Source organism: Nilaparvata lugens, chromosome 5 (assembly GCF_014356525.2).
Source record: "Nilaparvata lugens isolate BPH chromosome 5, ASM1435652v1, whole genome shotgun sequence".
Classification (NCBI taxonomy): Eukaryota; Metazoa; Arthropoda; class Insecta; order Hemiptera; family Delphacidae; genus Nilaparvata; species Nilaparvata lugens.
In genome coordinates this window covers 65,847,877-65,865,999 of record NC_052508.1, presented here as the reverse complement: position 1 = coordinate 65,865,999, position 18,123 = coordinate 65,847,877, and the positions used below count along the sequence as shown (strand labels likewise).

General features: G+C 34.4%; 1 protein-coding gene across 4 annotated transcripts in view; it reads left to right on the top strand.

Moving 5' to 3' along the window:
• LOC111047403 (rab11 family-interacting protein 4-like) overlaps nt 1–18,123 on the top strand; it is a 297,989-nt gene that overhangs the window by 157,315 nt on the left and 122,551 nt on the right. For all 4 annotated transcript variants that reach the window (XM_039429081.1, XM_039429079.1, XM_039429082.1 and 1 more), the window contains 3 exons: nt 10,838–11,006; nt 14,771–14,860; nt 16,147–16,236. In XM_039429081.1, the coding sequence (XP_039285015.1) occupies nt 10,838–11,006; nt 14,771–14,860; nt 16,147–16,236 (349 nt within the window). The remainder of the gene's footprint in view (nt 1–10,837; nt 11,007–14,770; nt 14,861–16,146; nt 16,237–18,123) is intronic.

The following is an 18,123-nucleotide window of genomic DNA, read 5'->3' as shown; positions in this document are numbered from 1 at the left end:
TTCCACTCAAAATTTTTTGTTTAAATTTTATCTGAAGCCTGATAATTATTGGGAATCTATAATCGAACTTTGCATAGATGGGGCGGAGCTCCTGAAATTTTTACAGATATGAGACTTGTGGCAGTTGATAGAGCTTATCAATTACTATTTTTGGTATACATTTAATCGAAATCGTTGCAGCCGTTGTGTCGGAGAAAATCGCGAAAAACCCTGTTTTTGACAACATTTTCGCCATTTCAGCCGCCATCTTGAATTGCATTTGATCGGAATTGTTCGTGTCGGATCCTTATATTGTAAGGACCTTAAGTTCCAAATTTCAAGTCATTCCGTTAATTGGGAGATGAGATATAGTGTACACAGACGCACATACACTCATACACACACACACACACACACACACACACACACACACACACACACACACACACACACACAACACACACACACACACACAACACACACACACACACACACACACACACACACACACACACACATACAGACCAATTTTCAAAAACCACTTTTTTGGACTCGGGGACCTTGAAACGTATAGAAATTTAGAAATTTGGGTACCTTTATTTTTTTTCGGAAAGCATTACTTTCCTTACCTATGGTAATAGGGCAAGGAAAGTAAAAATACTGTTCAACAAACTTTGCGGTGGAAGTAAAGTCTCAATAATCAATTCAGTGGATAGAATTCTTTATTTTCATCCACTTCCAGGTCAACAATGAAAGGGCATGCTACAGTTTTGAGTTGTGAAGCCCACAATACTGTTTGCAACCACTCTTCACCTATTTTCCATACTTTTTATACCTGTATTTTCTTTATATAACACGGCAAAAATACCGGAGTGTACCGTTACCTCAACAGTTTATAGAGAGCCGTCAACAGTCGATTGCATTGCACGCAAGCAAAGAGTCTATAGTGAGGTCCACGTTATAATGGCAGTGGAGAAAGATAGGAGAACAGCGTTGTCGATTCTCTGCCTTGTATAGAGGATAGCTGATACCGGTATATCTGATGTAATAAAAACTGTTGATTCTTGTTTTAAATAATTATGAATCATGAAAAATTTCTGAATCTTCAATTCAGTCCAGTAATACTGTACCAAGTTTCCTATTCTCAGTCACATAGTCACATAGCATGTCATCATCCAGTCAAGTTTCATACTAGAAGAATACTAGAATTTGATTTGAAAAATCCATGTGAAACCAAGTTAGAATCATTTGTTAGATTATAGAAAATTACTAGTACCCTTATTATATTTTTATATAAACCAAGTCTAGTTTTTGGTATTTAATACACCATTATCAAGTATCAAATTGAATTAAGTTTTTATTTGTCTGGATAAAATAATTTGGAAAATATGCATCCAGGTATCGGTAGTTTGTGATTTCAACCTATGAATACAAATACCTATTAGTGCATTGAAAATTCAAGAATAAAATATTATATAAAATATAATATTGCATTTAGTGCAAGAATAAAATCATTTAAAACAATCAATCACATTTTATTCCTCAGGGAATTATATTTTCCAATGACTTAATAATGAATCCCTATGATTGAGCTCAAATATTTTGTTAATTAATTATGTTCATGCATTGTTAAAAACGATTTGACAACGTTGCTGAACTAGATTGGGATGGTGCAATCTGATTTGTCTGCAGATAGACAAAGATAGCAACACCAATGTTAATCAAATACTGCCATTATAACGTGGACCTCACTTAAGTTGTTGTAGTCTCAGAACTCAGATATTATATAATATTAATAGTTAGCATCTTCTATTGAGCTGTATATAGAACAGTTTGATTTGCATCTATGTGTTGTCATATATTGTTTTCGTTCTTGACGGTGTGAGTGAAGCCTTTGCTTTCTGCATGAAATTCATGTACAACTTGGAAGACCTCTAGGCGATAAATCCTTGCTTTGATTTATTGTATTTTTTTATAAATCACATCTCTTTTATATATATATATATATATATATATATATATATATATATATATATATATATATATTCAGTTTCGGTTTTGTCTATTCATATTAAAAAGAAAAATTCCATTTTTTACATGGAGATGAATAATTGATAAATATTGTATTTGAGTCTGTTTTTCTCAATTGGAATAGGTATCATGTAGAAAACCTTCACAAAATTCATATCTATCCTTTATAAGTCAAGTACTTGAAAAATCTGACAAATTGCTTTTGAAAAGCAATCATAAATTGGTGCAAAGAAATTCTCTAAACTCTCAGCCCCGCATTCCAGCTAAAAATGTGAATTTTATTAGCTGAGGGAGATGCCCTCATGATCTTTAGGCTTGTGCGTGGGTTATGAGGCGGATGATGAAGAGAGATTAATCGAATTAGAACTTTCCTATTTTTGGCATTCTTGGATTGAATAAAAGAATAACATTTTATTGAATTATTATCGTTGAATACATTTCTCAGGGCAATAGCATAAAATTGATGTTGGAGTGTCCGTTTGTTTGAAGAAGAAGATTAAAGTAGTATCCACATCAAACTGTTGGTGTCCAAACTTAGTTGTCCACGCCTTCAAAACTAAGGAGCTGCCTCATTGGTCAATGTGTTGAGTAGTCGCGCCATTTTACATTCATATCTCACTACCAATAGATAGCAAGCAGCTTGTGAGCGTCACATGAACGTCATCGCCCAATGACACCTCTCGTTTAATTTGGGGCTTGGCTTACATTAGCATAGCTCTCCCATATATTTTGGTGTCTTGGTATTCAGTTAGTTCTGCCTTTTCCCGCTAGAATGATTTCTCTCTAAAATTTTCCAAGTGAACAAAACGAGGTTTTGAAAATTAAAATAAATAATTATAAGGTTGCATCGTGATATGTTACTTAAGCAATTGACATAATAGGCTTGCTATGTAATTCAATATAAATTTTTATTCATTTATTTATTGGATAGAGCAAACAATACAATAGTCAAAAAAGAAATAAACAGGCTATTGCCCAAAACTTCTATTTTCTAATTTTGTCTGAAATCGTCCAAATATTATGTAGGTTACGTTCATTTCAATTTCTACATCACATCAAATCATCAATCTGAAACTATATTTCAGAATAAAACAAACAATTTCAAATTTAGATTGTTTGTTTGTTTGATAATAAACATTTTGTAAACATGAAACAAACTTTAAATTCACAAAATATAGCATAAAAACACTTAATTTTTGAGCTCAAAAATATCACGTTTACCAATGTTTAGGAGAGAAACTCTAACAAGATATGGGAAGGAAAAATATTAGACCTAGGCGCGCCAAATTGTTGAATCCGGCCATGTGAACGGGACCTCTTGAACATAATAATTCACCAATCCTTAAAAATATTCACCAATATGTAAAACGTTGAATACAATCCTTATATTTGAATGAAGGTAAATTAGAATACGGTCATAGTTTTCGGTCTTCGGTCATCAGTATTGCTATCTGTGTTGTTGTTCTTTTTGTTCGACCGTCGCACCTTATTCATTATTCATAACTCATAAGCATTTATTCTCTTGTATATCATTCATTCATATCCGTCATTTGGTCATTCATCTCATTTCATAGTTTTGTCCTTCATGCATTTTCTAGGTTGTTCCTGTTGTACTCTTTACTAGGATGCTTCTTTTGTTTTATCGTGGGAGAAACCAACAGATAAATCAAATATTACAATACTAAGGCCCATGTTATACGGACAGAAAAACGCGACAGATTTTTCGCCACGTAGACGCCAAGCCTACCGAGCAATGGACGTCACTGTGTGCAAGTTATACGAACGTTTTATCTGTCGCGTCGGACCCTGTAAACCTGGCGTCAGCGTCGACAACGCGACCGGACCGGTAAAATTGGCAGAAAAAACGCGATAGAAATGACGCGAGTATTGTTATACGGGCAGCTTTTACGCGGCAGATCCGTACTTCCCCCCCACCATACTCCTCCGGGCGTACACTTCTCCCTATTGGCTCCCTCGGAGCCTGCCGCGGCGTGTTTGCTGCTCGTATAACAGCTCCCTGGCGTCGACGACGCGGCGTTATTGCTGCTCGTATAACAGCACTGAATTGTTAGTTCAGCGTCGGCGTTTTATCTGTCGCGTTTTTTCTGTCCGTATAACAAGGGCCTAAGGCCTGTATGGAGATACTCGGTTTAAACGGAGAAATGTCAGCTGTTCGTTCAAACCCCATATGAAAAACATTATGATTAATGCAACAATATCTACAAGTTAACGTAGTTTAGCTTTAAAAGTAGTGTTAGCCCATGGCCCAAAGCTGATTTTATCAAAGTGTGGTACGTGGACTCCTGAGTCTACTTTCAGTGACGTCACAGATAATAGAGATAGATATTACGAAGTAAGAATATTATTTGCCCCTCTACCTCTGGTGTATTCATGGAAATTAGGAGGGATAAAAGTTCCGGATTTGATATTTATTCTTTTAATGTACTGATTCGATAAATGAAATGATTATTCTCTCTTTGGTTAAAAGCCGTTGAACTGGTAGGCTGCAACTCTCTATGCCTCTCTGTCATCCGCCATTTGAGGTCTCTAGTTGGCATACTCAGATCCTTCTCCAATTGTTCTATGTACTCCAGTCCCTTCCTCACGCATTCCCTGCATTATTTTTTTGGTTTGTCCCTCATGTCAAAGAATATGACCAACTAGTTGTCCTTTTTATCTCTTTCAGTAAACAACCTCTCTCTCCAACTCTTTGAAACACCTCTTCATTCGTTAACATCTCCAACTCATCGTCAGCATTCTTCTGTAGCACCTTCAATCAGATGTCATTTTGAACATTTGGAAATATTCTACAACACTGTCAATAGTGTATGTCTACTGCGAAAACATATACAGGATGGAAAGTGAAATATTGTCCCCGAAAAACGTATGTTTTAAGTTCTTGAGGTTGAATTAATCACGAAAAAAGTAGTCCAAATGGGACGATTCTATCGAATATTATAGATTGGTTATTTCTAAACACTTTGGTGGTAAATCAATCCCATATATCTCCCAATAAGTGAATAGCAAACGATACAAAAATTTCTGTCAATAATGAATTTTTCAATGATGTCGAATATTTTCGTTGTTCCCATCATCAATATTCTTATTCGGCTATTTGTAACGAAGAGATTGAGGCTATTTGCAAGTCTCTATTAGAAGTAATCATGAAAAATCGATTTTATAGTAGTTCTAGCTTGTTACCTCATGCGTATGGAAAAACGCACCAGGAATCATGCTGGGTTTTCTTTGGAGGGCGCTGGAGAACACATTTGTTGACGTACAGCGCATGAAGATATATCGTTTTAAAGCTGAAGAAACGATCTAAGTTTAATAGATTTAAAATTTCTTGCACAAAAAAAGTTATAATGAGATGAAATTTGAAAAAAATTAGACATTTTTTTGGGCTTTTGAAGGTTATAACTATTAATATGCGTTTTAGAGGGAGATTTATCGTGTTTCGGATGGACACGTTAATTCGTCGGTCCCGGCTGCCTGAAAAGCAGTCGTTAAGTCATGTCAGAGGCCCTGAATTTGATCAGTTGCGACCTGAAAACTCTGACACCAGACCTGAGCCAGCCAGGTCACACGATATTATTATTATTATTATTATTAGAGGGAAATTTTATAGAACAAGATTTGTAGAGGATCTCATTACAATATTTTCGTTCAAAAAACGGTTGAATATCTTAAACAGTTATTAAAGTACAAGTGATATAGCAAACCCCTAAAAATTTTGGCGGCCTTTGATTTTAACTTATCATCATCACGATCCTTATTATGCTAGACCTAACGAAGAAATTGACACATCTTTCTTGGCTGTTACTCAAAAATAACCACGGAATGACATTTGCGCCTGGACTATAGTGTATTTTTCATATTGCAGATGTCATGATGCCAACAATAAAACTTGTACTCATCTATTTCACTATCCATGACGAACTGCAAGTTAGTTATTAGTTTTGAACTATTTTGACGACACCACAGTCTGATTTTTGAATAATAGTTATCAAAAACTAGTACTCACGTGTGGAGCGCCTTCGGATTTGTTAAAATCCATATTCAACACACTCCACACGTGAGAACTAGTTTTTGATAACTATTATTCAAAAATCAGACTGTAGTGTCGTCAAAATAGTTCAAAACTAATGAAACTTGAATAAAATCCATTTAACAATCTATTTAACTATGAGGTTGATAGTTGGTTGTTAGTCTCATTGTAATAAAAATACATTTCAAGTCCGTAAAATTTTGAACAAATTCACAAGTAGGCCCTAAGCTGAAAAATGGAATAGATAAATCGATTCAAGTCTGTTTCAGATGAGGCTAGATTTTTATAGTTGACCGAGCGAAGTGAAGTCTAAGATTCAAGTCGACGGTTTGGCATTTCTCTTAATGTTTAAATGTTTAATGTTTATATGTTGTTCATTTACTGCGAAATGTGGTAATAGATTTTCATGAAATTTGACAGGTATGTTCCTTTTTTAATTGCGCGTCGACGTATATACAAGGTTTTTGGAAATTTTGCATTTCAAGGATAATATAAAGGAAAAAGGAGCCTCCTTCATACGCCAATATTAGAATAAAAATCAGACTATAGAATATTATTATTCATCATAAATCAGCTGACAAGTGATTACACAGATGTGTGGAGAAGCCAGTCTATTGCTGTATTTCCATAAGGTCTACAGTTTCAATCAAGTACTTGTGGATGAGAATACTGCGTGAGGTCTACTGTTCACAGAACTACTAGTACATTAGATTTGTAATAGTCGATTAGATTAGTACACCAGTTTAGTTGAAGCCGTATAGGTGTGAGCGGAAAGGAAACCTTTTCAATTAGGACAGGATCATTTGTTAGTGCAGTTGTATCACGTGATTCAAATAGTCAACAGGATGCAAATGAAAGAAGGAATCGATCACATCCTGTCCGGATAAAAGCGATCTCATCATGATCGATTTCAACAAGAGTAGCTGAAAAAAGTAAATCTCGTGCATTGATCTATTTCTATATATATAAAAGCGAAATGGCACTCACTCACTGACTGACTGACTGACTCACTCACTCACTCACTCACTCACTCGCATAACTAAAAATCTAACGTACCAAAAACGTTCAAATTTGGTTGGTATGTTCAGTTGGCCCTTTAGAGGCGCACTAAGAAATCTTTTGGCAATATTTCAACTCTAAGGGTTGTTTTTAAGGGTTTAAAGTTCGTCTTTTAGCATGTATATTCCTCTTCTCCCAATCTCTTAATTATAAAATTGAAATTTCCATATCATATGTTACTATAGAACTATAATCTAGATAGAGTACCTCTTCGAAACAGTTGTTAACTGGTAGGTAACTAAAATAATAATTTTGTCAGGTTGGCATTAAGTTGAGTTTACTTTGTTAGGTTGGCACCAAGTTGAAGATTTAAATGCATTTATCGCGGAAAAATTGATTGGGCACTGCTACTTCAATCCTGGGAATATTATATTACTAGCCGTCAGGCTCTCTTCGCCCACCATATCCGTTTAGCCAGACGTTTAGTCTGGACCCCCGACTGTTTCGTCCTAACATATGATAAAAATGCTCAAATGAAAAATGCAGGCGAGCGAAGCGAGGGCTCCGCCCCCTGGCTAGACGGATATGGCGAGCGAAGCGAGCCTGACGGCTAGTGTTGATATATATTGGCCTCAAGTAACACACTCACTCATTTTTTCACAGTTCAAGAAGGTGATTAAATTCATATAGGATACACATCACAATAATAATAATAACGAGTAGGATTTAAATTATTTCACTTTGAACAAATTACATTTTCATTTGAATGGTACCGTTAATCAGCAGAACTATCGTTATTGACCAGATAAAAATCCAAAATTATTTATTTTTTTGGATTAATTCTGTTTTTTCTCTCCCAATCATTGTTTTGATTTTGTTCATGTGTAAATGAAATAAAAATAATTATTATCAAACGAAAATCCCAATTATTAAATGCAACTTCAAATTTATTTCCATCTGTGAAATGGAAAATGTATGATGAAATTTGGAAAGTGGAGGGATACTTTACTCCAGTCGAAAGTTTCTTTCCGAATCATTGTTTTGATTTTGTTCATGTGTAAATGAAATAAAATTGTATGATTAAATTTGGAAAATATTCCTTTCTTCAGTCGAAAGAAATCCTGTGAAGATGATGGTGATAACTGTTATTGTAGTACCACAGTTGATAACCATAATATTGTAAAAGTTGATAACAACATACTCACAATACTACTGTACACGCTAATAACTGAAGCAGATACAATGAATGCTCTTCTACCACAAGATAACAGGTATTAACAGGTAAGATAACAGGTGGGAACAGGTGAAAGGAACTTGGCTTCTTTCTCTTTCACTTACCCTGAATGCAACGCTTCAGTTCACGAACAACGTGAGTAACAGAAGAGAAAGAAAAGAACTGATGGCGAACTGAGAAAGAGATAAAAGATTAGTGTAGCATGAGAATTCTACAAGGAATGCTAGGAGAATTATTTTGCGAGAAAGAGAGATACATGAAGCAAGAGATCGCCATAACAATGATAATAATGAATTCAGTGCCGAAACAGAACTGGAAAGTGTTTACTCCCACGAAGGTGCAGTGTGGTGGTGGCCGACAGTAATAAAGGATAGAGCTATCTGCTTTGTTTAATGACAGACAAGGATAGACATCTGTTGTGAGTTGTGACCCAGATGCTAAAAAGCCAACACTTGTTGGCAATTGAAAGACACAACTGACTGACCACTGAACAAAACGGTGTACAGGTATTATTAGGTGGATTATTATGGTACAGGTGAATCAAACAATATGTAGTGAAGTCCACGTTATAATGGCAGTGGAATTGTTAGGACAGCAGAGTTGACATTTTTATGTTTCCACTGCCCTCTATAGTACGTACCATGGGGTAAAGAAAACTATATTATTTCTGTCATCTCTGATAGTTATTTTGGAATATTTGATTCAATATTAATTTCTTATCTTGCTAATAATGATGAAAGCTATCTTAAATATATTTCATTCGTCACAAAAGTATTTTTCCTACAGTTACGTTGAAAAGTGGCCATTGCTGCACTGATTACAGAACGCAAAGAATCACTTTTCCGCTCTAGTGCGGGAAAATTTTCTGCACTCCAGATTTGCAACATGGCAACGCAAAAACTTAGTAGGTTATATGGAGCAACAGTGCAGCAAAATCAAAATGAAGTTGGTAACAGTGACTGCTGTGGGCTGCTATAGTGAGCAGAGGTGCAACCAAGCACAACGCGCTAATTATATTCATTATATATTATAACCAAGGACAACGAGGACTTTAGGATTTTAGGATTAAGGTTTTTATCAATAATAAAATTACACACGAAAAACATTTGATGCATTTCAGGCAATTTTACCCATGATTACCCACTTTTCATATTCAATGGTAACTGTAGGAAAACTTAATGTGAAATACGTGCGCAAAGTTCTTCTGCTGCACTCAAGAACCATTCCGCCCTCCCTACGGCTCGGGCGTAAACGTTTCTTTCGGTGCAGCAAACTGTCACTTTGCGCACTAGTTGCACAAATAACTATTATGTAGGAGGGGTTTCAGTTGGTTCCTGAAATCTGAACATTATTTTAATCGACCAAGAAAATCACATTCGTTTTGTGAAAAATTGATTTGGTACTGAATGTAAAATACTGATTTTCCATTGGACTCCAAATTGCAAGCTATAGTGAGGTCCACGTTATAATGACAGTGGAGAAAGATAGGAGAACAACGTTGACGATCTCTTGTCTTGTCAATGTATTTATAGACGGTAGCTGATACAGGTTATTGGTGTTTATGTTCATTCTCGTTTAAAATAATCAATTATATTTTATTAAGCAAGAAGTCATATTATTCAATAATTTCATAATCAAGATAAAATATTTTGTCAATTCATTATTAATTCTACATTGTTAAAAGACGATCTGGCAACAGAGCAAAGTGAGAAAGAGATAGCTCTATCCGCTTTGTTGAATGATAGACAAGGATAGCAATACCATTGCTAATTAAACACTTCCATTATAACGTGGAACTCACTATAGGAAATCTGTCTAGATAAGTAAAAGAATAGGTTCATAAATTTTAAAATTTCAAGCATTGAATCATAGTTCTTCAACTTGAGCTCTAATGAGAAATCAGTGGAAATTTTTAGTTGAATTGTCAGGATGATTTTTCTCGGATTGATTTCTACGGATTTGCAGATAAGATGTCTATGTAATAATGACAGTGTTTGATTAGCAAAGGTATTGCTATCCTTGTCTATCATTCAACAAAGCAGATAGCGCTATCTCTTTCTCGCTTAGCTCTGTTGCCAGATTGTCTTTCAACAATGTAGAATTAATAATATTATTTAACAAAATATTTCATCTTAATTATGTAAATTCATTATGAAATTGATGAAAAATATAATTTCTTGCTTAATAAAATATAACTGATTATTTTAAACGAGAATAAACAGTTAATATTACATCAATAAACCTGTATCAGCTACCGTCTATAGAAGGCATTGACAAGATAGAGGTTTGGCAACGTTTTTATTCTATCTTTCTCCACTGCCATTATAACGTGGACCTCACTATAGTGAGATTGGACTTCCCGATTCATTGATTTGAAATTAATTTAAATTTAAATAAAAAAGATTCAATTTTCAATTATTGAAGCAAATGCAACTATGTAGTAAGGAATCATAGATTTTTAAGAATCTTAGTTTTTTGTATTATATTATAACGAATCATAGATTAGTTTAAAAAAGTATCCTAATTTTTATCATTTTTTCTCCTAGGCGCTGGCCAGGCTACAATGATGGCGCCGAGCGTGGACCGACGCGATCTGGCGGCCGGAATTGCAACTAACAACAACAACAACAGCCACAACAATAACAACAGCAACGGTGTAGTTGATGACGTCACGCTGAGCAGTAGCGGACCTGAATCCAATGGCAAGGAGAACAGGTAATCGAATTGGAAAATAAAATCATTGAAATCGATGTGTGTGTAACTATAGTGAGGTCTACGTTATAATGGCAGTGGAGAAAGATAGGATAACAGTGTTGCCGATTCTCCGTCTTCTATAGAGGATAGCTGATACCGGTATATCTGATGTAATATTAACTGTTCATTCTTGTTTAAAATCATCAATTATATTTCAAGAAAATATTTTTTCCAATTACCGTATTAAATAATAAATTTAGATTGTGATTAGATATTTTGCTAACTATTTTTATTTCCACATTAAAAACCGATCTGGCAACGTTGCGGAGCTAGAAAAGGATAGCGCTATCTGCTTTGTCGAATGATAGACAAGGATAGCAATACCAATGTCAAACAAAATACTGACGTTATAACGTGGACCTCACTAGTGTTTTCTTGATACATTACAAGAAGTATGATAACATGCACCTCTCATTCAACTTGTTTTAAGATTACTTGCATGAATATTCATTTGTACCTGGATATTTGAAAATATTATTAGGTTACTTTTTTCAATTCTTGTGAAATTGGCTTCAGACTGAGGAATTATAAGGCTGGTGAATCAAAATTCGAAGGACCAAAGCTTTGACTCTATAACAGCTCTTGTAAAAAGAACCATAATGTTCTCAATGCTCTTGTAAAAAGGATCCTCAATGTACCTGTTTATTCTCTTCAGGTTGATTGAAGAAACTTACTGATTTTCATTCTACATTAACAAATTTCAAATCACATAACGTTTTTTACTGTTCACATCAGAAATAGAACAATAAAATACCCTTATTCCGTTGACCTAGAACAGGGGATAAACAAGTATTCTAATAACTCAACTAAAAGTTATTTTTGGTCATTTTTAGTAAATTGAATAACTTTCTCAAAAATCTGGTGTGGCGCACTCACACAACTTTCCTTGCCGTTATGAAAATTTATCACCTGACGCTAGTGTTCCCGCGCATCTCAAGTCTACCATTCAAAGATCCAAGCCAGCTGGTGACAGGACAATAACGCTGGAGACATACGAAGTTTGCTATCTCTTCATAGTGAATGATTTAATAGAATCAACAGTTGCCAACAGTTTGCAATTGAAATAACAACATTTTCTCGGATTTCAAGCTTATTTTGGATTTTAGGTGGAAATGTTACTAAACATTAATTGTAGAGATTTTCATGCTCAATCTTTTTTGTTTAAATTGTACCTAAAGCCTGATAATTGGGAATCTAAAATCAAACTTTGCATAGATGGGGCGGAGCTCATGGAATTTTTACAGATATGGGACTTGTGGCAGTTGATAGAGCTTATCAATGACTGTTCTAAGTATGAATTTGATCAAAATCGTTGGAGCCGTTTTCGAGAAAATCGCGAAAACCCCTGTTTTTGACAACATTTTCGCCATTTTAGCCGCCATCTTGAATTGCATTTGATCGAAATTGTTCGTGTCGGATCCTTATAGTGTAAGGACCTTAAGTTCCAAATTTCAAGTCATTATGTTAATTGGGAGATGAGATATCGTGTATACAGACGCACATACACTCATACACACACACACACACAACACACACACACACACACACACACACACACACACATACAGACCAATACCCAAAAACCACTTTTTTGGACTCAGGGGACCTTGAAACGTATAGAAATTTAGAAATTGGGGTACCTTAATTTTTTCGTAAAGCAATACTTTCCTTACCTATGGTAATAGGACAAGGAAAGTAAAAATTGATATTTTCAGAAAAGTTTTGTTTTACTAGATCAACAATACCATGAAGAATCTATCCTCTAAATCTCACGGATTTATCTCTTACCGAACTTGAAATGATTTGTCCCAGAAATTAAAACTAGGCGCTCATATCTCAAAAAATGATGATCGGAAAAAATGTTTTCCTGAGTAAAAGTTTTCATCTTGATAGCTTGATGATATACAAATCGAAAAACTTTGAAAAATATCACCAGTAGAAAGTTTATTTCTAGCCTTTGTACAGAAGTTGTTCTTTACTTTGTGCCTAGAGCTAGACTCTAGCTGAGAATTCACAACATAATTATGACCCTTCACAACTGGCATTGAAATAGACTATTGATTCTAGTGGCGGAGATTCTATGGAACTGTCCTGTCATTGAGAACAGCATTGGCCTAGTCTATCACAGTCTTTAAAGTAGAGGGGCGGAGCTCATGGAATTTTTACAGATATGGGACTTGTGGCAGTTGATAGAGCTTATCAATGACTGTTCTAAGTATGAATTTGATCAAAATCGTTGGAGCCGTTTTCGAGAAAATCGCGAAAACCCCTGTTTTTGACAACATTTTCGCCATTTTAGCCGCCATCTTGAATTGCATTTGATCGAAATTGTTCGTGTCGGATCCTTATAGTGTAAGGACCTTAAGTTCCAAATTTCAAGTCATTATGTTAATTGGGAGATGAGATATCGTGTATACAGACGCACATACACTCATACACACACACACACACACACACACACACACACACACACACACACACACACACACACACACATATACAGACCAATACCCAAAAACCACTTTTTTGGACTCAGGGGACCTTGAAACGTATAGAAATTTAGAAATTGGGGTACCTTAATTTTTTCGTAAAGCAATACTTTCCTTACCTATGGTAATAGGACAAGGAAAGTAAAAATTGATATTTTCAGAAAAGTTTTGTTTTACTAGATCAACAATACCATGAAGAATCTATCCTCTAAATCTCACGGATTTATCTCTTACCGAACTTGAAATGATTTGTCCCAGAAATTAAAACTAGGCGCTCATATCTCAAAAAATGATGATCGGAAAAAATGTTTTCCTGAGTAAAAGTTTTCATCTTGATAGCTTGATGATATACAAATCGAAAAACTTTGAAAAATATCACCAGTAGAAAGTTTATTTCTAGCCTTTGTACAGAAGTTGTTCTTTACTTTGTGCCTAGAGCTAGAGTCTAGCTGAGAATTCACAACAGAATTATTTACAAAGAATACAGTCATTCTGTTGGAACTAAGAATATTGATTTGCCATCTATTGCTAAAATATCAATTGATTGATAAATGTCCCTTCACAACTGGCATTGAAATAGACTATTGATTCTAGTGGCGGAGATTCTATGGAACTGTCCTGTCATTGAGAACAGCATTGGCCTAGTCTATCACAGTCTTTAAAGTAGAGGGGGCGGAGCATTTGTAAAACCAACTTGTAATACAGTATCAATTTTTTTCTTCTTCGCCACCTTTCCTTCACCTCCTCTTTCGTATCCCTCTTCTTTATCCTTTCCATCCTCTTTTCCCATTCTTTTCTCTCCCATTATCATTCTATATCTCCTTTCTTTTCCTCCTTTTTCTTCTCGATTTCTCCTTTCAGTATTTGTATTTAATCTCCTTTTCCCCTCTTTTCCTGCAATTGGTCTCTCACATACCACACCTTCAAAACCTCTCTACTTTTTGCTCATCCTCCATCCTGTTCTGTAACCTCCTCCTCTTCTCATTTCCCTTTTGCTCCACACGTCTCATTCGTCGAATTCTCGTTGAACGAGCGTTAACGAGTTCCTACATGTGATTCAAGGACGAAATCGGTGTTCGTCTGTTTGCATGTTCTACAATAACTTTCTAACGCTTCGATCAATCAGCTTTAAATTTTGAACACATATTCATCGAATCTTTATCCAGATCTTCGTTGGACAACAAGATTCTTTAATATCTTTAAATATATTTTTCTCATTTTTTTTTTACTTTTCAGTCGATGTTCGAGTTTATCGGATGGAGAGAGCTATGAATGTTTCGGAGAAGGAGATATGGACACTTCCTCCCCAAGCAGCCAACCTCCCAGGTATCCAATAATGCAAATTCTGTATTCATTAATTTGTATGATTAAAATCAAGTGACTAGCCATTTCATGCTTCAGAACTCATACTAAACTCTCCTTGGCCCGGTTGCACAACAGCCGGTTAAATTTTAACCTTGATTAATTTCATGAGAACCAATCAGAGAAGGCGTTTTTGAAAAGACGGCTTCTCTGATTGGTTCTCGTGAAATTAATCACAGTTAGAATTTAACCGGCTGTTGTGCAACCGGCACTTAGTGACTTGAATATTAGATAGTCCGTTAAGTTCAATGTGATATTTATACTTAAACATAATCCGCCATAAAAGTTTATTAGAGTAGAGTAAAAGTTGAACAATGAAGAAATATAGTAGAATAGAATGACTGCCTTTATTTTTGACCTAGGAGGGCGCAGTCGACCCTGTCTTACACTTAACCCTCAGAAAAAAATGGTATAGGCTGAAGGAATTTTGAATTCTGATTTGTAAATCTTCTGAATTTGAAATGCTCATTCAATGTAATTGTTTTTAAATACAGTAGTAGAGATCAGATAATTTGGTAGACTAGAGAATCTGATAACTATTTTTGAAGGATGGAGTTCATACTGATATTGCCTTGAATTCGTATTTTTCATTCATTCTGTATTGATTCAAATTTTGTTATTATGTCTGTATTGTTTTAAATTCACGTGAAAAACTACACAGAATGGAAATTTGTTGGAAAACAATTATTGTCCAGTCAATATAGACATAAAAAAGGGGGTGTGCTTGCAATTTATATTGTAGTTCTGATTTCTTTATATATTATTTGGATACATGAGAGAAGTCCAGACCCATTTTTTTGAGTTATACATCTAAATGGTAATAGTCGGAAGATATTGTTGATCATAAACTAAAATTCATCAGAATTGATTTTTTCTTTAAATTTTACTAATTTTTGAAAAATCAAGCACCAATGTATATAGAGACTGGACTATTATAGATAACTACTGATTTGGCGTAAAAAATGGTCATATACTTGAAGATGATAAATTAGTCAGAAATATTACATTCTATTAAAAGTTCAATAATATTTAAGACAATGTTGATGAATACATGAATATTGTTTGAAAGCAGATTGAATATATTTTCGGATCAGCCTTCGTAAAAAAATACTTTGTATTAATAAATATCATTTTGTCAAATGAATTGAGTTGACATAAATAAGTAATTGATGAAAATGAATTTGAATATAGAATATGGATACAAATATTATATAAATTGATTGAATTGTTCAATTAATTTCTCATTGCAGTAATGATGGTGCCATAAGAAGTCCATCAAGTAACAGCCTTCGACGAAATACGTGGCAGAGAACAAGTCTTAGAAGAACTACGCCTTCCAAGTGAGTAAAATTTGGTAATTTTTGCAAAATTTCGAAATATTTGTCTCATTTTATCCTGGCTGTCGGTCTGTTGCTTGTGTAGGTACCTTCACTTCTCAAAAATTTCCTGTTTTTTTTTTAAATTAAACAGACTCTTTTTTGAAATTTGCCAGATTGTATCCTGGTATTCTCCTGTAGGCTACAGATAAAATGATATATATGGGTGACATTCATTTCATCTCGGATTTCAATTGATCTCGAATCAGCTGCTAGGGAGGGTCTCAGCTTCTCTAAATTTCAGTTCGTCTAGTTCGCAGTCCTGTAGTCCTGTCATAGATGAAAGATAGCATAAGAAGATATTTCAATTTCAATTTATTCTTCAAAAAACATAATACACGAATATGAAATACATTTTTATACTCCAAAATACATTGGAGTTCCACGTTATTACATAAGCTTAATCTGCTCATAGAAGTTAGAAGTAAATAATAGAGAATACACTTATAATGTAGATCTATTATAAATATTTTGATCATAAAATAGATAATACATCGTGCTGATGTATATTTTAGTGTAGGAATGAGTATACTTAATACGTTGAATGATTAATAGTAGAATCATTAAAAAACATTATTTTATTGAAGACTGCAGTGGCAGGGATTCCAGAAATTCTCAGAAGAGAGAATGAAAAAAAAACATAAATCAGACAGGCAAAACAGTCAAACCGGTAATATTAATGATAAAATAAATACCAATATAATATATAGGACGTTTCACTTTTCAATGTTAACTCAAGCCAATAGTCCTATAGTTACTTTAAGCCGATAGCTACTTTTTTATAGATATTTTCTTTACTCAAGCCGATAGTTAGTTTCAGAAAGTCCTGTTATAGATAAAATATAGCAAAAGAAGATAATTCCATGGTATAGTCCGTTTAAATTCCAATTTTCAATGTTAACTCAAGCCGATAGTCCTAGTAATTCTTATTCGTGAAGCTATGTGACACTGGTAGTCTCTCTAATACTGTGCCGTTCTTGCACTCTCATCCGACCTAAACAGTAATGATAGCCAGTAGTCGACATTAACCGGCTTCAGTTAACAAAAATCAGCTTGAAATTTGGAACACAAACGCCCTATACCATGGGATATCTTCTTATGCCATCATTCCTCTATGGTCCTTTGGATACAGTATCATATATATTCGAACATACTTTGTACTCATGATACCAGCATATTGCAATTTAAAAGCAAAAACCTAACCCCTTAATTTACCCTTCTACCTTTGAAACATAATCAGCATTAAACATAACTTTTCATGTATTGTCTTGATGCAATGAGACTCAACGAACTGAACGGTTCAACTCCCCCCTTGTTTCAGTTTCAAACAAAATGGTCAAAATAAGCACTACATGGACTGATATCGAGAGGAACTGAGACGCTCTCCAACATATTGCTGGAGGCTGTGTTTTATGATTGTTCATGGTCACCATAAAAGTATGAAAAAGAATAATTTTTTAAGGCTGTGCAAAGGCTAAAAATAGATTTTCTACTAGTGATATTTTTCAAAGTTTTTCGATTTTTATATCATCAAACTATTAAAATTAAAGAGTTTCTTTAGAGAAATTTTTTTCCGATCACTACTTTTTGAGATATGAGCGTCTCAAGTTGAAATTTTTGGGACAGAACATTTCAAATTCGGTAAGAGATAAAACCATGAGATTCAGAGGATAAATTCTTCGTGGTATTTGTGATTGAATTAAACAAAAATTTTATAATAATATCAATTCTTGAGAAAGTTATTTAATTTACTAAAAATGACCAAAAATAACTCAGCTGAAAGTTATTTTTTCGTAAATTGAAAAACTTTCTCAAAAATTGATATTTTTAGAAAATTTTTGTTTTATTCAA